The sequence below is a fragment of the Tachysurus fulvidraco genome, chromosome 15 (assembly GCF_022655615.1).
Source record: "Tachysurus fulvidraco isolate hzauxx_2018 chromosome 15, HZAU_PFXX_2.0, whole genome shotgun sequence".
Taxonomy (NCBI): domain Eukaryota; kingdom Metazoa; phylum Chordata; class Actinopteri; order Siluriformes; family Bagridae; genus Tachysurus; species Tachysurus fulvidraco.
The window spans coordinates 13,151,630-13,173,053 of record NC_062532.1 but is presented as its reverse complement, the minus strand read 5'-3'; the positions used below and the strand labels follow the sequence as shown (position 1 = coordinate 13,173,053).

The 21,424-nt window shown below is 36.0% G+C and overlaps 1 protein-coding gene and 1 long non-coding RNA gene across 2 annotated transcripts; one reads left to right on the top strand and one right to left on the bottom strand.

Annotated features, from left to right (window-relative positions):
* Nucleotides 1–7,022: 7,022 nt before the first annotated feature.
* Nucleotides 7,023–18,234, bottom strand: ldlra (low density lipoprotein receptor a). Its single transcript, XM_027141589.2, has 18 exons — nt 18,078–18,234; nt 14,659–14,781; nt 14,410–14,532; nt 13,944–14,321; nt 13,692–13,814; nt 13,478–13,600; nt 13,280–13,399; nt 13,060–13,185; nt 12,793–12,964; nt 11,999–12,226; nt 11,797–11,915; nt 11,556–11,695; nt 10,698–10,839; nt 10,401–10,544; nt 10,070–10,288; nt 9,241–9,315; nt 8,974–9,137; nt 7,023–8,865 (listed from the first exon to the last, which is right to left on the bottom strand). Exons 1-18 carry the CDS (start codon nt 18,133–18,135, stop codon nt 8,833–8,835), a joined length of 2,610 nt encoding a protein of 869 aa, XP_026997390.1. The 5' UTR covers nt 18,136–18,234; the 3' UTR covers nt 7,023–8,832.
* Nucleotides 14,808–19,663, top strand: LOC125138876. The gene is made up of 3 exons (XR_007137977.1): nt 14,808–16,758; nt 18,778–18,880; nt 19,395–19,663. It is a non-coding gene; the product is annotated as an uncharacterized LOC125138876 (long non-coding RNA).
* The last annotated feature ends 1,761 nt before the right edge of the window (nt 19,664–21,424 follow it).

Below are 21,424 nucleotides of genomic sequence, written 5' to 3'. Positions count from 1 at the left end.
AATCAACCATTTAGCGAATGGATGTGTTGGTCTGTAAGCGCACGTGGGCTGGTCAAGATATTATTATTATTATTATTATTATTATTATTATTATTAACAACAACAAACACAATACAAACAATAGTTCATCAGAGTACTCAAACAGGATCACAAAAATTAAAACAAATTCTGAAAAAAATAAAACAAATACATCATAGATGAAACCCACACAACTTTCAAGAGATTATATTTAAATTGAGGATTATAAATATAAACGTGAAAGCTGTGTGTGTGAGCTCATATGCCTTACAGGTGACAGACATTGAAACCCCACTAGGTGGCGATGCAGCACAGCATTACATACATCTGTGTCTCTTTTCTTTTGCTTCATCTTGATTCCATCCTTTCATACTGAATCAAGCTACCACTTTTTTTTATATCTGAAATAAAGTTTAGTTGGACTTTATGCATTATGACCTAAATGATCTTGATTTTCTCTCAATCTACACATATCACTATATACATCAGCCATCATAAATTACAAAAAGCACATCATTTCAGGTCACAGGTTAATGTTCACATCAATCATTAGAACAATGGGAAATGTGATCTCAGTGATTTCACACAAAAAATCCAGTGAGCTGTAGTTCTTTAGATCAGATCGGTGATCAGAGTGAGATTTAGAGCGAATGACCAGTCTGAGCTGACAGGAAGATGACAGGAAGAACAGTGTAACTGAATAAAGCACTTATTACAAGCATGATGAGCAGAAAAGCAGCACAGAACACATCAAATCTTAAAGCAAAGCTGAGCTGTTGATTGGAGGATCAGGGTTCAAGCCCCAGCACTGCCAAGCTGCCACTGTTGAGCAAGGCCCTTAACCCTCACTGCTCCAGGGGTGCTGTAACGTGGCTGATCCTGTACTCTGACCCCAACCTCCAACCTCCCCAGTTGGGATATGCAAAGAAAGTTTCACAGTGCTGTAATATTTATGTGACAAAATAAAGGCTTCTTCTTCACTCCTTACAAGAGTATAAGACCACATCATCTTCCATTCCTGTCAACCAGGATCTGTTTCTGTTGCATGTTTCTACTCGTTTGAACCAGTATAGCCAGTCTCACCAGCAAGGTGTTTGCAACCAAAGAATTACAGCTCATCTGGCACCGATAGCCTGCTCTGATTAGATGTCTGCCTTCATTCTGATGGTTAATGTGAACATTACCTGATTTCACCTGGATTTCGTTTGTCTTATTATTAATTGCTTTTTACTATTTTTATTTGCCTCTAAATGGATCTTTAGTGTCTATGATTTATTTGAAAGTCCTAATCTGTGCTGTCATATCTGACTGTGATAAGATACACACAAAAACACAGAAATCCTTGAAAAATTCTTATCTTTTTTTTTATAACCCATTTTATAACCTATCAATATTGCTGACAGATTTGAGAAAAATCAGATATCATCTTTATTTACATGTTCATGGCTGGATGTCAGTTTTTTCACAGATAGTTTTCGTCTGTCTTCTCTGCTGTGAATCATTGCCAATCAAAGCAATGATAATTTATCTCTTTCTTTCTCTGCTCCCCTGTTTCTTTCCCATGGGAAGGAGAAAGGACTTCAAAGAGCTTAATTTTTTACCCTTTCTTTATTCTAAGAAGAATTGTCCCATTTTGATTATTGATAGGTGAAGGAGAAGTCAGGGGTTCTGCTATAGGGACTTGCACATTATTTGAGATTGAGTGTGAAACTGCTCATGAAAATATTTTTAAACTTACAGCACATACACCTTTGACCTTAACTTATAGACCTTTAACTCTAGTTAGCTAGGAAGGAATATAGAAGCATGTGTATAAGATACTAGTCAGACTATTGTTGGGATGAATAGATGAATGTGTTTATTATTTATTTATTTATTTATTTATTTATTTATTTATTTATTTATTTAACATTTTAATATACTCTATAAATTGTACAAAGAATGTTGGCCTAGTGAACAGAGAAGTATTAAACCTTGACTTCACAAACATCTGGAGAAGTTTTCCTATCTCTCGATTCCCTTTTCTCTGAACTGATTCTCGATACTCGTGGAAATGCAAATGTTTCCATTCTTGATTTAAAAGCCTGGCAGTGAGCCAATGTACATATAAAACATAAGGATCTGTTCAGAGTGCAAAGTCCTGCTCATGGTTTACCAACAACATTTGGAGCTGATATGGCTCAGTTTTTCTTTGTTTGTAAGTGAAGTGACTTACAAACAAAGACGAAGACTGGGAATGTGGGAACGTGTATCCTGCTTTACATATGTTACAAAGGCTGTAACTAGTTTAGTAGCACAGACGTGTCATTGTATGTCTGCTTTGTGGAAATCTTTTATCCGTTGGCCAGTAGGCTAAGAATCTTGGATCAGTGTGTTACAGTAAGTCAGTTGGATTTGTCCCAGATTTAGTTTTGTCTCAATACACGTTTAATAATGTTGAAAAAAAAAGAAGAACTGTCAACAATCCAAAATATATAAAAGCCTTTTTTTTTATATATATATATATTTTCCTATTTTTTTCTCCACAGCTGTTCCCTTTTATTCCCAGAAACAGCTGGGATTCACTACTTTGATAGATCAGTATTTAAAAAAAAATAAAAGAACTCAAAGTTACCATGTTTGCATTTGAATGTACAAATTTGGGCTTTGAAAGACGTCACCTCACACCATTGTCCACAGACATCTCCTCAGTTATCAGAAATGTTGCCTAATGCTTGATTTTGGCTCAGTTTAAAGGCATATCACAGAATAGAGAATGAACACAGAGTACTGTTCAAAATGAGCAAATGTTCTAAAGCTGTCATTATGTTAACCATTGAAAATTTAGTGATATAAGTGACACACTGACTTGGTCAAAATCTCTTTTGAGGGGGAATAATGTATTATTCAAGTTTTAGTTGTAGTTACTTATTAACTCTGAATTTCTGGAAACAGTGTTTCTCTTTATACCTAGGAATAACAAAGTGTACTAGCACAATGATCACATAAATCAAATATTTTCACAAATAGTATGAATACACAACTTAAACTACAGAGGACACTGAGTATCTTTTCAAGAGACTGACCTGTGAGAAACAAATAGAACAAAATAAATAACCAGTTGATTTCAATATATTTCTATGTAGAGGATGTAGACTAAATGTGTCTTTTTACTGTCTCTGATATTTTTCACTGCTTGTCATAAGCAGAAAGAGTAAACTCTCATGACACTCCCATTAACTCTTCCTGTGAAGGAGATTTTTTTAAACGAATTTCCTGGAGCTGCCTGAAACATGAGCCACAGATATTTGACCCAAAGGAGGCAGAGCTGCCTGTCCAATCAGACTGGAGAAAAACACTACTGGGCTTGTATTTCAGTGTAAGGATATGCAGTGAGACAATAAATAGCATAAAATTGTAGTGCAGGAATAGATTGAGGCCAGTATAAGTTCATCCATGGCTTGCTGGCTTGCTTTGTCCACATATTTGTCTGACATGAAATGATGTCATACAAATCTTTTGTTATCTCTAGATTTAAACATTACAGCTGATAGGGGTGTAGCAAATGTTTAGTCCAGCAACTGTTCAAGAGGAATTTCTGTGTTAAAAATCCATATAGACTCTAGTGCATTAATACCAGATAGTAATCTTGAAAATATAATGCCAGGTCTGTGTGACAAAACTGGGCAGTTAAAACTGTGTATTTACGACACACTGATAAACCAGACTAAATAAAGCCTCGTATTTTTAACTCTAAAATCAAGACCATATCATAGCCAAATATATTGTAATATTAATCTACATTAATTATAAAAGCATACATTTTATTGAATTAATATTAAACCTAGATCAAACCTAAACCTGGTAATAAATAAAGAACACACATGAGAATGATTTGACTAATCTATGGAACACAAGCACATTAATACTGCAAATACTTGTCTAAGAGTTTAACTTATACTATATATACTAATATACTTAAATATATTTAGGCTTTAGTTACAGTACATTTAAAACATTTGAAGCCATGTTATAATTATTCTTACAATAATAAAAGCAAAATGTGCAAAAAGTCAAACTTTGGCAACAAAAGCAGCCAAATCCGCAGCCTTTACAACCCCACAAATGAGTCCTGTAATATTTATTTCATGATTTCTTCACGAGTTTAACACAAGACTTAGTGTTGTAGATTGTTATAATCATATCCTAAAGTTGTAAAAGTCACTCTGCTATATAAAAATGCTCAAGGTATTTGAGGGTCAGTTCAGGCGAATGGGTGAAAACAATTGCTCTTCAGACTGTTCATTGACCTTTCATGTTTTCTTTTTTACTGTTAGTTTTTCCTGATTGCTGAATCAATATGGATTATATACATGGTCCACTTACTCAAAACTATATATATTACTAAATCCAAACATATAATGTATCCCAGATGACTAAAAGGGACAACAGCAACCTTCTAATGTTTTAAGTCCCAATGACTTATTATACAGTATCTAAACAGACAACAATGCAAATGAAGGTAGGCATGTAAATGGGAAGATTTGTTGAACTCAGCAATTGCTGGTACAAATTGCGTAGTCTTTAAAAGATTAAAAAAGACAATAATATGATGATTATGTGCTGTTAAAAATGTCTTAAGTCTGATTATTATTATTATTATTATTATTATTATTATTATTATTATTATTATTATTTTTATTATGTAGAACCAAGCACAACAGCGCCCCTACTGGTGTTAATATAATTACACATACTGTAATGAAGAAGTAAAGCTGTGGCTGATTTCTTTTTAGTCCCTACTGTATATTTATCGGTGTCAGTTATGTGCATTGCTGAAGGTCACAGCTTTATTGTTTACTATATATGCTATTTTCTGAAATTGGCAGTATTACATTACAAGCTGTTTTCTGCATTTAGGTTTGTGTGTAAATGTTTTACCATGCTATCAGTGAGTTCTTAAGATTTAATTCATTTCTTAACCCTTAAGGCTTTTTTGTTGATTGTAGTGCTTTGTTCCAAAACCATGACTAACCCTCACTGTTAAAACCTACAGTAATTTGAAAGAGTACTTTTTAAAGTTCAAAATTTAACATTTATGTATATTTATGGGATTTTTCATAGATAAAATACTTTGGCACATCCACTTCAAGAAGCTCCATAAATAAAAAAAATGGTGTGGAAATGTTTTTATTCCCTTTTTTTTTTTTTAAATTAATATGTAATATTTTAGTTAAGAAGCCAGTTCAACCCAAATTTTGGTTAAAAACAGTGAGTTTGCTTAAAGATGAATGTAACCTTGTTAATAGCAATACAGTTTTTCTTCACACACATGAGCATCATGTTTTGTTTAAGATATTGGAGAATTATATAACGCAGCGATTAATTTAGTTTGTAATCAGATATGATGCACCACAGTGAGAATGTAATGTTTAAATGCAATTGACATGTGTTTAAGATACATGTCAAAGAGAAACACATTTCAGTTTTGGAAAAAATGAAGAATTCATAACAAGATATATTAGAAAATGTAAAATGATCACCCGGAGAAAGGTTTTCCCAAACCACCACACATGTGGATTATTAAGGGAAGCAACAGGTGCACCTTTTTTTTCAGTAATTCAACTCAAATAGTGAAACTGTGAAATTGTGTATTATATAAATTCAGTACACATGGACTGAAGTAATGTAAGTATTTGGTACTTTTAATTGTATTGATTTTCGCTCACATTTAACAAAAACCCACCAATCTCCAAAAATTAGAATTTAGTGACATCAGCTAATCAACTCAAAACACCTGCAAAGGTTTCCTGAGCCAATCATTGGGAAGACTGATCTGACAGTTGTAAAGAAGACAATCATTGACACCGTTCACAAGGAGGATAAGCCACAAACATTTATTTCCAAAGACGCTGGCTTTTGAGTGGCACTGCAGTTGAGTGGAAGGAAAAATGTGGAAGAAAAAGATGCACATCCAACCGAGAGAACTGCAGCTTTGAGAGGCTTGTCAAGCAAAACTGATTCAAGAATTTGGGTAATAGCCCCAAAAAATAGGGTAAAAAGCTCATAGCACAAGTTGCTTGAAGTCCAGTGTTAAGTTTCCACAGTCTGTGATGATTTGGTTTGCAATGTCATCTGCTTGTGTTGGTCCAGTGTGTTTTTTTGAAAAACCAAAGTCACTGCACCCATTTACCAAGAAATTTTAGAGCACTTCATGTTTCTTTCTGCTGACCATCTTTTTAAAGATGCTGATTTCATTTTTCAGCAGGATTTGGCACTTGCCCACACTGCCAAAAGCACCAAAAGTTGGTTAAATGACCATGGTGTTGGTGTGTTTGGCTGGCCAGCAAACACACCAGACCTGAATTAAGAGGAAAATGAGAAACAAGTGACCAAAAAATGTTGCCACTGTCAAAGAAACCTGGGCTTCTACAGTATCCAGCCCCAGCAGTGCCACAGACTGAGCACCTCCATGCCACACCAAACTGAGGCAGTAATTAAAGCAAAAGGAGCCCCTACCAAGTATTGTGCACATATACAGTAAATGAACATACTTTCCAGAAGGCCAAGAATTCACTAAAAATGTTTTTTTGATCTTAAATATTCTATTTTTTTTTTTTTGAGATAGTGAATTGGTGGGTTTTTGTTAAATGTAAACCCAAATCATCACAATTAAAAGAACCAAATACTTAAACTACTTAGGTCTGTGTGTACTGAATTTATATAAATACACAAGTTTCACTATTTGAGTTGAATTACTGAAATAAATGAACTTTTCCACAACATTCTAATATATTGAGATGCACCTGTATATAATAGATATTTATTCCAATTCTATTGAACACATTGTTTAGCTTGAACAGATTGCCTTCAGAAATCTCAGTGCAAACATAAATGAATTTGTACTCCATGCACTGATACAAAACAATTAAAAAAAGACAATTAATTGGTTATAACTCAGGACAAAGTTTACCCGATTTTCCCCTAAAATACTGCAACAACATTTTCTACGGCAAATAAAAAAGTATTGTATATGTTTTTATTTATTTATTTATTTATCCAAAGACCTTATCAGAACATCTTCATAAAAATACAATTCCTACCCTTTTCATTCTGTGTACAACTACATCAGCTGATATACTGTAGCATCAAACATAATGGTACAACAGACTCTTTAGATTAGAAAGAGGGATCAATTAAGGCATTTGAATTCAACAATAAATAAAAATTTAGAAGTTTTTGTACATCTGAGGATTTAAACATTTCTAAACCAGGTTGAAAAAAATTGTACTGTATTTACATATACAAGTAAAATATTTACACATGCTCATGGATGAATAACATACATGCACTGGTCTGACATCTTAATCACAGGGATTACTAAACAAAACAACGAAACAAAGCACTGCAAAAAATGGCACCAAGTTCAAATATCACAAATCTGGTCAAACTGATCTATTATTTATTATAGTATTACAATAAAGCAAATCTAAATTTATGAAACCTAATAAAGATTATTAAACACATTTGAATATTTTTAAGCTTTAAATGTTCTTGTTCTATTGGCAGATCATCTTGATATTTTTATGCACTAATTTCTAAAAAGAAGCAAATTTATTTGCCAATACAATGAGAAAATGTAAAGCTTTAAAACAGTAATATATATCTAGAATTAGATTTAATCTTAGATTTGGTCTATTGTAACTTTATAATAAGTAATTGAAACTAGATACATTTGACTAGAGTGAAAATATTTCAACTTGCTAAGATAAAGAATAATCTGCAATAGTGTTTCTATTTACAAAAAAAAAGTTTTCATATCCATCGATTTATCAAACAACTGCTGTTGTACAATTCATCTGAAATTACAAGAACACTGAACTAATGTTTTTTACATGGTGCAGGACAGGATGTTTCTTCGTTTACTATAGCTTATTAAGAATAAGACATAAATATATGTGTATGATACAAGTATTTGGTACTGACACTATATGGACAAAAGCCTGTGGACACCTAACCATCATACTCATATGTTTCCCCAAACTGTTGCTCTCAATTGTATAGGGTGTCTTTATATGCAGTAGTATATACAATATCATGTCACTGGAACTAAAAGACCTAAATCTGTTACTACATGACAATGTGCACAAAGTGATCATGGTCTGCCAAGGTTGGAGTAGAAGAACTCAACTATCCTGCACAGAAATTAGACCTCAACTCCACTAAACACCTTTTGGGATGAACTGGACCACTGACTCTTCCCCAGGCCTTCTCACTCGACATCAGTATCCCTAAAGCTCTTGTGGCTGAAGAAGCACAAATTCCCATAGCCATGCTCTAAAATCTAGTGGAAAGACTTCTCAGAAGAGTGGAGCATATTATAACAGCAAAGTGTGACTATACATGTCCCATATGGCCACATACTGTATAGCATATAGTGATGTGTGAAAAAGTATTTACAGTTCATTCAAAAATATAAAAATCCACATACACAATATTTACACTTCAAACATCAATAAGAATCTATTTAACAATTTTGCAGTCTTGTATTATATACACACATACCACATACACACTCACGCTCTCTCTTTCTCTTTGAAAAGTTACAATTACACAAGGTCATTCATTTTTGAGGTTGCTTTGTTATTGTACATCACCTAGAAGCATGCAGTGGATGAGCCTGGACGAGCCTGCCCCAGGAACTGCCTCTAAAAATGTGATCCGGTGTCCTTTGACACAACAACATTCTCTAAATGTCCATTCATCAAGCCTGTTACAGCATGTAACTGCAGCACCATTAGATTCTGTAGTCAGGCTTAACATAGATGTTAAAGTTTATAATTCATCATCAAGGCTGACAACTTGCCTCTGGAAAAAATAAGAATAAAATATTAGGCCTTCCAAAATAAAGATGCTAGAGATGCTAATGCTAACACTATAATGACAAATCATAATAAAAAGATTCTTGGGCTGTACCGGTGGGTAGGAGTAACCATCAGAGCTGTAGTTCTTGCAAATGTGAACTTTATCCTCTGTGGTCTTCTGGTAGACTGGATTTTCAAAATGGATGGTGTTGGTGTTCTTCAGCTTCCAGTTCCTCCACAGCAACATGCCACCAAATACCAGGAGGCACAACATCACTTTAGAAGAAGGACGAATATTACAAATATTAAACTTTATATAAGAATTCTCCAAATAAAATTCAGACTCTTTATAATCTCAAATTAATTTTGTCATACTGACCGAAGGGCAATGCAATGTACAGAGCCAGCGATGTTGAAGATTCTTTTCTTTCTTCAGCAACAGCAATGTGAATGTCTATAAATAAATACCAAAAGTAACATGAGAGAAGTTCACCAATGAAATGAGCAAGAAATATGCAGAATCAATGTTCATTTAATAAAATGTTATATTCATATATATTCCATAATCAGATGAATACTTATAGATAACATATATAAACATAAACATATTCTTGCCTCTAGAGGTGTACCACATTCCCTTAGACCCATCCTTTTTACCATATACATGCTACATGTTGGACAAACTGCCCACAGTCACAGCTTCCACTCTTATGCTACGTTCACGCATCCAGTGATTTTACTGCTGTGAGTTGCTAGTCACTGTACTATGAAGTAGCCAGTAGACGATTGTATTACTGGTTTCCATGGTAATAAAAGTTATCAGTGGGTGGTGCAATTAAACATTCAGGAGGCAGGGTGTTTTATATTAAATTCACTAACGGCAGTTGCTGCACCAAGCCGCTCCATTTTGCATCAAGTTAAACTTTTCTCAAATTTGTCAAATCCTAAATTGTCTCTACAAGTCACTGAATGTGTGAACGTAGCATTCTGTTGCGGATGTTAATTTATATTTATAATGCAGATCAAACACAGATCCTACAGATGAGTCTCCCGTCATTTTAAGCAGTACAGGTATTGACAATGTATTTTTGTACTAATTGATACTAATGATATCATCACAAAGTCACAATCTCTTTCGTGTTTCATCAACTGAATGTCTGTCATTCAAAAAAAAAGTTCAAAACTGACTTTAAGAAATCATCTCTTACTTGTTTGTGTGGTCACTTCATAGTGAGTGTTGACTGTGGAGGTTTTGGCTCTGGTTGCTTCTGTGGGTTTCTGTAGTGACTTCACCGTTGTGGTGAAGATTCGAGCCGAGGTTTTGGTGGTTCTTGCAGCAGATGGTTTTGGTGTCATATGTGGGGTTATATGAGGGCCATCTGTGGTAGGAACTCTGGGCTGGATTGGTTGTGCTGTTGTTGGAACAGCTGTCCAAAAGTATTCAGAGTCATGGCATGTACTACACTGAAAATTACTTTAAATGTACAAAAAATGATTGGTTAGCACGATCAAAACTATTCTCCAAAACAGAAGTCTTACCAGGGACACATTTCCTCATATCTTTGTCCAGCATCATGTTGTCAGGGCAAACACATGTATACTTGGGTGAGAATTTGCTGACCTGTGGTGCAGCCAAGCACAGGAACTCACATCCACCATTGTTGATCTTGCACCAATTTACAGCTAGAAAAAGGCAATATTACCCAATATGAACGTTGAGCAAAAGCACAAAAATAGGTGGACTAATTCCTATTAGCTTTGTATTGTACTGTAACCCTGCACTGGAAGATGTAGAAGTGCAGGGTTTGGTCATGTGATATAAATGAGCTAACGTACCACTGGGCTGCTTCAGGTTGTGAAACAGCACAATGTCCTCTGGAGATGTGAGGTGTTCAGCCACTTTTGTGATGTCTCCCCCTGTCACACGGTTAGCACTCAGGATAGCATTTTTGCTAACATCAGTCCAGAATACTCGCTCCTAAAGATAACAAATGAAGTTAATATGTTTATTAATTTATTGATTTGTATGCTTAATATCTCCATATTCCTTTAAACCCCAGATTAAAAAAAAAAGAAGAATTTAAAAAAAAATTTTTTAACTTGTCATGTTTTGATTTTTTTATTTAAGTTGTTTGCAAATGTTTTGCCACCCCAGGACTGAATAAAAAATTCATTTTAAAAAATATTTTAAAAAACCCCAAAATAATCATTCGTTCGTTCGTTCATTCATTCATTCATTCATTCATTCATTCATTCATTCATTCATTCATTCATTTTCTACTGCTTAACCGAACTTCTCGGGTCGGAGTCGGGAATCGAACCCCCAACCCTGGAGGTGTGAGGCGAACGTGCTAACCACTAAGCCACTGTGCCCCCCAAAATAATTATTATTAATAGCAAATAATCAGAGCTAATTTATATAGACATTAATACAGCAAGTGTAAGTGTATTCAAACTATTTAACATGTCTCCCTTTTTCAGTGCTGGATTGTTTTTCCAAGTCTTTTGTGTGGATTTTGAAATGTAGCTGTGTTGTAAGTTTAGCTGAAACCTAGAAACCCTGGTTAATGATATCAGCCCTACGAAGTCATTGTGCATGGGATACACACCTGCTTCTAGGGAGCTTCTAGATTGTATATTAGATGACTGTATGTTGTTAAATATTTTCAAACTAAACTTCTCACTCAAACTCACCTCAAACACTGTGACACTTAGCGGATGTGCCAGTCTGCCCTGGTCTATAATGAGTGTACGACGGCCACCTCCATGCACATCAATACTGGCGAGAGTATGCAGTTTAGAGTCCACCCAATACAGACGCTGGTTCAGAAGATCTGTACACAGTGAAGAAGAAGCAGGTCAAAAACATCCATCAAATACCTCCATGCCCATGCTAGCAAAGTACACAGGATTACACGAGGGAAAAAACTCTTACCAAGAGTTATCCCATTGGGCCAGACAACGTTATCAGACACCAAAGTGCTGCGATCAACTCCATTCAGGCCTCCCCTTTCAATCTTAGCAGGCGAACCCCAGTCGGTCCAGTACAGAAAACTAAACAGAATAAGAAAGTTAGGCAAAGCCTGCATAGTTACTAAAATAAAAGGTGTTCTTTAAGCATCATGTTTGTGACTCACTTCTTAATTGGGTCCACCACAATAGCTCTTGGCTTGGTCAGGTCTTTTCCAAAGAGCGTCTTGCGCTTCTTTCCATCTACTGTGGCTACAGAGATAGCGCCACGTACACTGTCTGTCCAGTAGATATTACCATGGATCCAGTCCAGTGCAATCCCCTCAGGTGCACCCAAGTCAGAGTCAATCACAATGCTATGCTGAGATTTGTCTAATGCTGCGTCCATTGGAGCTCTAGAAAATATAGTGCAAGCTTTATATAAAATGAGGCTCCAGGACATCTCATTTTATGTATATAAAATTGATTATGTGTATATAAGCATATGGTCAAGGGCAAAAATTCACATTTCCCATGGTTTTGAATAAAGAAAAGAATATCTACAAAAGAACCATATCAGGTTTTGACACCAGCCGTCTCTGTGTCTCTGAAGAAGGCATATATTGACCAATCTATCTGGTCACAGATATTACAAATGAGAAGGTCTTAAACCTGTACATAAATCCTTAGATATAATTTAGCATTTTGAAAAAGGACAATGCAAATAATTGCTTCTTTTTTCCACTACATACATCACGCACACTATGTGATCTGACCTCTTGACAATTTGTTACTTATGACGATTAGGAATAATAATCTGTGAAACGTATCTAATAAATATTAATAAATATTTATTTATTTCAATTTGCAAATTTGTCAATTTTTGGTCATTCTTGATTTCCTACTAAGTCAGTCAATTCTAGTTAAAAAAAGAAGATCAGAGTTTTTTGTACATTAAAGCCATAGGTTATTAGCTTATTACCTATAAATTTTCTTGAGGGACAGATCAGACCAGAAGAGCTCCTTGGTGGCAATGTTCATGTCCAACGCAACTATGTTTTTCTGACGGGAGATGACTTGTACATACTCGCTCTTATCCAGAGTCATCTTCCTCACCTCATGGCGATTAGTGAAGAAGAGATAGGCTATAGTTCCTGAAATAGAGAAAACCATAATAGAAGACGCTATCAAACAACAAAACAGGCTGAAGTGAGTGATGCACAGTGCAGCTTAGAGCTCAAACACATACCAACAGCTTTGCAGGCTTTGGTTGCTGGATCCACTTGGTAACCTTCAGCGCACTCACACTTGTAGCTGCCCAACTGATTCACACAGATTTGACTGCAGGTGTCCCCCGTGGCACACTCATCAATATCTGTGTGAAGGAAAATTAAGACAAAGGTTTATAGCTTAATGTTCAATTGTGAGTAGTTTCAACAGAGTGATTTCACAAATCTTCACGGGCTTACCCTCACAGCGTTTCTTGTCTACCAAGAGGAATCCGCTGGGGCACAAGCACTCGTAGCCAATCTTTAGGTCATTACAGATATGAGAGCAGCCACCGTTGTTGTACAGACACTCGTTAGAATCTGTCAGGATGAAAGACGTTGTTACAAAAATCCACACAATAGTCTAAGGAATGGATTTATTAAAGGTTTAATACTCACCACACTCACGTAGTGGTTCATCAGACCAATCCCTACAATCACGCTGCTTGTCGCAAACTTTGTCCATGCTGATGCATTCACCGGTACGACACTGAAACCTGGATGGTGCTTCACAATGGGTTGCTGAAAAAAAGTTGTCATGATACATCCATCTTAACATACTGTACTCATAATTAGAGCTTTTTTCCTGAAATTGATAAGAGTTATGTCTCACCATTGACACAGCCGAGTTCATCACTAATATCCTTACAGTCGTACACCTGGTTACATTGGCGGCTCCCGTGGATACATGATCCATCACCACAGCGAAACTCATCTGGCTGGCATGTGGATACGGCTGTTCAAATACAAAATTGTTCTATGCTCTATCCTTCCACACATGAACATCCACAACACTGAAGTTAATCCTGCAGCTTTTCCAAATGTTTTTGGTAGGACAAAGAAAAAGGTTTTACTTTTAACTTACCGCAGTCTTTCTCATCCAATTGATCCGGGCAGTCGGGATCTCCATCACATCTCCAGGGATTTGGAATACACTCTCCAGTGCCACAGTGGAACTCCATACTGGAGCAGGGCCTGCTGTGAGATGGAGAAATTCGTTGGCCGCAGTACTGAGGCCACTCGTCTGAACCATCCGAACAATCGGAATCTCCATCACAGGCCCACAGGCGGGGCAGGCAGGCTGAGTTGTTGCAGCGGAAAGCAGTAGAGCTGCAGGTAGTGGTCTGACATTGTGCTTCATCGGTGCCATCGTCACAGTCAACATCTTCATCACAGACGAAAGCCCTTGACACACACTGACCATTTGTGCAGCGGAATTCACCATTCAGACACTGTCTGGGAGCTGAAAAATAAATAAAAAACAGAATAAAGATGTTATTATGTAGAATTACATGTTATTATTATTATAGCTTGACACAAACAATGCTCACCGCAGCCGGCTTCATCAGCTCCATTCTCACAATCAGCCTTCCCGTCACATTTCCAGCCATTAGGCACACACTGGTTTAGCCGTCCACCACATTGGAACTCGCTGGGTTTGCATGTCTTTGTTACTAACAGAAATTAACAGAATATAAGATCAGTGTTAACACAAATGTCAGTTGTATCCTACACCCATTAAACCTTGTTGAGCTGACAAACATCTTCACATGTATCCGCAAGGATCATGAGATTCTTACTGCAGGAGGCAGGGAGCTCATCAGTGCCATCACCGCAATCATCTGTACCATCACATATCCATCTTATCGTAATACACTTCCCATTGCCACACTGGAAATTCCTAGAGCTGCAGAGTCCATCCTCTGAAAAAACATTGAGATATCCATTACTGTTTTTCAATTCTGTTTCAATTTACTATTTAGTTTTTAACATTTTCACAAAGTGGGTTTAAAGACATCCAGATATAGGATTTGATCCCTAATGATTAACAGTGGAAAGCTTGAGAGGAATCAGATTAAAAAGGGAACCCATCCTATTCTAGGTGACACCAGAGACTGGGATTAAAAAAACTTTAATTCAAACAGTAGTATGTTGGGTGTAACATACAACTGTAACATATAACAGTATAGTGTGTTGGGTGAGAATGTTTTAGAATTAATAAATGAGAACAGGACACTATATATGATCACAGCAGCATTTATTAGCTCTACAGCATAAACTGTTTATTTCATATCTATATGGAACTATCCACAGCAAGAGAAAGTGATTGATTATTGCAAGAGAAAACATTTGAACTGTTAAGTTTGGTAAATCATTTTTAAAAACCATCTATTCACACAGATCCATTTAACTAGATTAAAACAATAATATTAACATGAACTAAGGTAAGGAGAAAGGCAGATTTCCTTAGTTTTCAGCACACGATAAGCAAGAATTTGTTTGAAAACAAACACAAAAAAATGATTTCATAACAGATTAAAGTCTAACTGTCACAAGCGACTTTAGTCAAAGCCTTTATGAAACCAGTATTGCAGGATTATGACATGCCTATTGTATTTCACACTTACCTGCGGAACTGGTATGATCTAACCAACCGTATTTAAGATTTAAAATCAAGTTCTGAGTTCTGTTTAAGCTAGTTTAAATACAACTGGTCTGATCTGTTTGTTTGTTTCTGTTACCTTGCTGTCAGTGCCACCAGAAAGACAAAATGGGGTTTAACCTCCAACTAAGAAGGTTTTATTTACATTATGGTCAATGATCGATGCTTCTGCTAGTAAACACTGAAATATGTGACAATATGTGAACCCATGTTCTCTCTTTGGGTTTTCTCCAGATGCTCCAGTTTTTTCTTAATGTCCAAAATTTAGGATTGGCTATGCTAAAGTGTCTAGGTGTGCATGAGTGTATGAATGTGTGTGTATGTGTGTGTGTGTGTGTGTGTGTGTGTGTGTGTGTGTGTGTGTGTGTGTGTGTGTGCATGCCAATCTATAATGGATCATCCCATACAGTGAGTGCTCATTCCACACACCAGTGTTAATGGGATAAGCCGAGTTACTGAAGATGAATGAAATGCGATCCCACATTTATTTATCCATTTGTAGCTTGTATGTTTATCAAGCTGATGTATATAATCTTTATATTTTTGTACACCATGTGGTATAGGGATTCATGTAAAAGTTCATACTTTAATGAGTATTAAAGTTCATACTTTAATCAGTATGGGAAAAACTCCTAAAGTTTAATGATATAAAACTTTTCCTTGGCAGTAGGGATAGTTTGAACCATAGCTGACAAAAATATGAAGATTATCATTAATCTCAGTTTTAATAGTAATCTCAATGAGACATTTCCTCATCCCAATTTGTAATGAAGCTGAGATATGTATGCACAGTCCTGCATCCAATAGGCTATCAGTGGATGGATGAGGCTTTGGGAATAACCTTCTAGTGCCACTGCACATTTGGCAGCTTTCAGTCAGCTGTTTGTGACATAATCTAAAGAGGAGGGACATAACAGATCACGCCACTGTTAGCCGGTTTAAGTACACACATAAGGTTTCCTACTGACAAGCAAAATTCAAGTATTATTCAAAGTCTCACTGTCTCTTTACAATCAATGATAAACCAAACTGATCATTAATATCAATCAATGACAAACTAATCCTGATCAGTTATTCCCCTAATCTCTTGAACACCAAAGACAACTCAAAAGACCTCATGACATTGGGGAAAGCTTCATGCTATGTTATGGATACAATGTTATGGATTTTCTGTCAACACATTCTCCTGTCAAATTAAGATTATACTGGAATTTATCCATCCGATAAGATGCTGTGGGTGAGAGCTTCTAAATAAATCTCAATGTAGATGAGAAACTTTCAAAGTTTATTTTGTTTCCATACTGGAGTCATCAGTGTAAAGACATATCTATATTGTCAAGGAGTAGTCTTAAGGAGGTAGGACAGAACTAAATATGTTGCTTCCATATTTAAGTATTTCAGAATATTTATAATAGCGTGACACAAAATCGTTCATATGTACCACCAAAGACTGTTTAGGAACAATAACGCTGCCCTTGTTCTGTGTTCTCTTTTGAGTTCTGGTAAAATGCACATCAGTATCCAGGTTCAGAGAAAATATAATTACTGGAATCTGGTGGTTTAAATACAGTTATATCCAAGCTTTGAAACCAGATATTTAAAAACAGTCCAGGTCCTTATAAGTGCACGACGTGTGATCAAAAACAAAAACTACTGTACTGAACACAAAAAGAAAATAGAATCTGGTTTCTTACACCAAAACACACAAGTCAATGTTGTAAACGTTGCAACATTCACTGTCCATCACTATGTGTGGCAGTACAGTAGAAGCAAAGCAGTGGGAAACTAAAACGTGGTCATCTCAAATGTTTAGATTTGGAGACCCCACTGGAAAGAGGCCCCTATTGTGGACCATAAATCTGGAAATACAAAGTCGTGACACATTCCTAAAATGTTCCTGGCATTCTCCATGCATTTTCAGAAACATAATAATGAGGGAATTCCTGGAAGTAGTGTTGGGGGCGACCAGACTAGAGTGCTGCTCTTTAGGCAGCCTCTAAAGGCACAGCCCAGATACACAGAACTCTAGCTCCAAGAATTGAACAAAGGGATGTGGGATTGGGTTAAATAAGTGGGCAGATACCCTGCAGAATATTTAGGATTTATCATGTAATCTTTATTCTATTTATGTTCACCCTGATAACTTTTTTTTAGACTATTGCCCACATTTACTGCAGAAAGTATAGATTTATCAGTTTGTCACAGAATAACTGTTTATAGTAGACACATGTACAGTCACGGTCAAAAAATGGCGCATGCGTGTGTGTGTGTGTGTGTGTGTGTGTGTGTGTGTGTGTGTGTGTGTGTGTGTGTGTGTGTGTGTGTGTGTGTGTGCGTGCGTGTGTGTGTGTGCGTGTGTGTGTGTGTGTGTGTGTGTGTGTGTGTGTGTGTGTGTGTGTGCGTGCGTGCGTGTGTGTGTGTAGAGCTCTGAAAAGTGGTCAACATAAAACCTGTTAAACAGGATATTAACCTATACATGAAATTTATGACAATTTAGATATTTTCTATAAAATGTATACAACTGCAAATTATCTAATGGTAAACTAATGGTCTTACCTGTTTGAACTTGGCACGTTAAATACAACACGAAGAACAAAAATACAGCCTTGTCCATAGTTTCCTAAAGAAATGCTATTCGGAATTATTAGTACTAATAAGACAGAGGGCACTTTTACTCCCCGGTGCCGGTACTAGATTTTGTATTATGGTGAAATCAGTTCAATTTGAATGAGGGGTGTAGAGTGGGCGTGGCTAACCCACACATGGGCGTGGCTTGGTGGTGTGATTTTTGAGGTGCGGTGTTTTCATCCTTTGGAGGCGTGTCCTGAGAGGCCACCCCAAAAGTATAGACCACGCCCTGTCTGGCATAGGGGAGTAGTGAAGAATTACATTAATATATATATATATATATATATATATATATATATATATATATATATATATATATATATATATATATATATATATATGTCATAGAGCCTACACACCTTTCCATGTTTTAGTGCTGAACAAAAAATGAAAAGAACATTTATAAAACTAACCTAAATTAAATCTAAATATATTATGATGTTTATAGATTTAAAAAACAAAATTAAATACTATCATATATATTAAAAAATTCATATATGCTACAATATATTAATTGACTGTAAAATATCTGTAGATATTTTTTTCTGTGTCGGAGCCTTGCATGAATGGGGAATTTTACCTACATACCTGGTTTCTATACAATAAAGCATTTTTTTTTCTGTTTCAGCTCTGCAGGGTCTTCTACTTATTAACACTGAGATAAGGCACTTAGTGACATACTAGCCTTGTGGCCTTGGCTAGTAAGGTGTGTACAAACCAGATGAGCAAAGGTAACTGGAAGTGCAAAGTGACAAAATAATAAGGCCCCACCATATATTGCATCATGCTTTTTTCATCATGTACTTTTTTTTTATGAACAGAAGAATCTGAGCAGATCAGTGCTTACAAAATTAGCTTAACACAGCAAGCTTAACACAGCAAGGGACTGCGTTGAGACGTAGTCAGTGTCCAAACATTTTATTTTCCAAAGGGAAAATGTTGGAACCACAGTGGAACCTTCATAATCCTTATTTAAAAAGAAACTTATGTGAGGATGTCATCATCGCCATATTATTAGGAACATTTATTATGTCTGGTTGTATATTATGTATGTATATTCTTAAAATGACAGTAAAAACATACAGTTGGAACACCACCAACCAAGAAAATACTGTAAATCCCTGATGATATCTAACAAAAGTTCCAACTTGATCTAACACACCATGCTGAGCTTCTGTAAACAGGAAAATTCACACCTTTACTAATTTTAAATACATTGTCTGTGTTTTATTATCTTTTTTGAAGGTACAAGTAAGAAATCTGCTGCAGAAGATCCATTTTACTGTGAAGGCATGAAGTGAAACTTGATTGATGGTCTTGTAGAAGATGGACCTATCATTGATTCCTATCTAATGTAGTTTGAACCAATTGTCAATTGTCACCTTCCTGTACTGAAGAATAAATTTATAAGACATGTGTATATCTTTCTATCCTACACTGAAAGCGTTTCAGAGACAGAGAGTTTTCTTCCGCACTGGAAGCGATGAGCGTAAAGCAACCACAACAGATGCTATTTGTACTGTACATAATACATTTGAGTGTTATTACAGTTTATAAAGTACAAAGTGTAGAATCACCTGCTGAGCATCTCTAATGATTGTAGGCCCAAAAAGATGCCTGGTATAGTGAAACAACTTTAAAGCTCAAGAGAGCCACAAACAAAAAGTAAAACAAAATCTTATAGGAATTATATTCCTTCAAAGGAAACCAAACATGGTTTACATGTAAAAGGTGTCACACTCGACACGGTTTGTCATTTGATACTCAGATGGCAAACACTGTTAAGCTTTTTCAATTATATGTATTAGAAGATCCTTTAAAGCTGCAAGTGAAACTTTTACTTTTCCCATTTTTGTGCAGTCGCACACAAATCCACACTGCATCTAACATTGCTTGATTAAATTCGTCTGCTGTTGTTTCTCTGAACAGCATAGTAAATCCTACGTGAGCTTGATTAATGAAGATTCATCTAGCACACGAGCCTTCAGTGTGATGAAAGATGCCACGAGAGAGGAAAAAAAAGTATTGAAATTCTTGTGAAAGCAGAGAACCTTAGATAAAATTTGTCTTTGGTCATCTGATTTCCCCCCAAATACTACTACTCGTAACTTGAATGAACTGGTTTAATCCAAATCTCAGCTACTCAACAAAAAGTTTTGATGCTGGAAGTTTCAAGGGAATTAAGCTCTATGGATCCAGTAAATCTCCAGAACATCATTGCACAAAACTGATGGATTAATTAGGTTTATGCTATAAGGTTAAGGCTTTGCATTGCCATTTTTCCTATTGCCTCAGAGCACCATCTAGTGTTAAAATGAAGACCATTAACTAACAAAAAGAAAGGCCTTAGAGGCGAGGCTAACTGCTAAATCTACCAGATTTGCTTCAGAAAAACAAAATGTGCCTTTTAGAGTGGCCCAGTCAGAACACAGACCTTTAACCCCATAGAGATGCTGTGGAGTGACCTCAAGAGAGCTGTTCACACCAAAAATCCTAAAAATGTGTCTGAGCTAAAGCAGTTTTGTAAAGAGGAATGGTCAAAGATTCCTCCTGAACGTTGTGCAGGTCTGATCCAGAGCTACCAAAGGCACTTGTTGAAGTCCTTGCTGCCAAAGGAGGCTCAACCAGCATTGAACTTCAAGGGATCACTTACTTTTTCCTCTAGCACTGTGAATGTTTAATGTGTGTTCAGTAAAACCTATGTAAAATAGGATCACATTTTATGGCAAAAAGTGGTTTATTCCAAGGGGTTCACATACTTTGTCTGGCCACTGTATATTCACTGAAACCTCTAGCCTAACTGATCCTTTTTGGATTTAATTAATAGTCATCCATGTCTGAAATACAGAATTTTTGTTGATCCTGTAAATTACTGAACCTAAAAGAAACAGTCATATTTCGAGAAGGTCTTTTAACTGAACGTTATGAAAATGGCTAGTTTGTATACTGTATATACACACAGTGAAACTAAACACTTACCAAAAGGTTTAGGGAACAGCTGTTTTAATATAAACAGTACATTCCTAACATGCTAAAACATTTTCCCTAAAAAGGGTCAACCAAAATGCTAACACAGTGACGAATGAGGATGTAACATGGATTTCTCCTGATATATTACAAGCAAGTTGATAGCATTTTTTGTGTAATGTTGCAGGATGATATGTGGGAAGTATGAACAGTGTACTTGAAATTATTCAGCTCAATTCAAAGAAGATTTTTACAGTTGTAAACTCTTCTACTCAAGGTAACCACTTGGATAGATACCACTGGACCCA

Bases quoted from the DNA above. Each gene is read 5' to 3' on its own strand.
- ldlra (XM_027141589.2), bottom strand. From the start codon at position 18,135: ATGGACAAGGCTGTATTTTTGTTCTTCGTGTTGTATTTAACGTGCCAA. The intron at 11,916-11,998 runs GTGAGTCACAAA...TATTCTGTTTAG, and splicing joins GTGGTGGACCCAATTAAGAA to TTTTCTGTACTGGACCGACT. The intron at 9,138-9,240 runs GTCAGTATGACA...CTTCTTCTAAAG, and splicing joins GTACATTGCATTGCCCTTCG to TGATGTTGTGCCTCCTGGTA.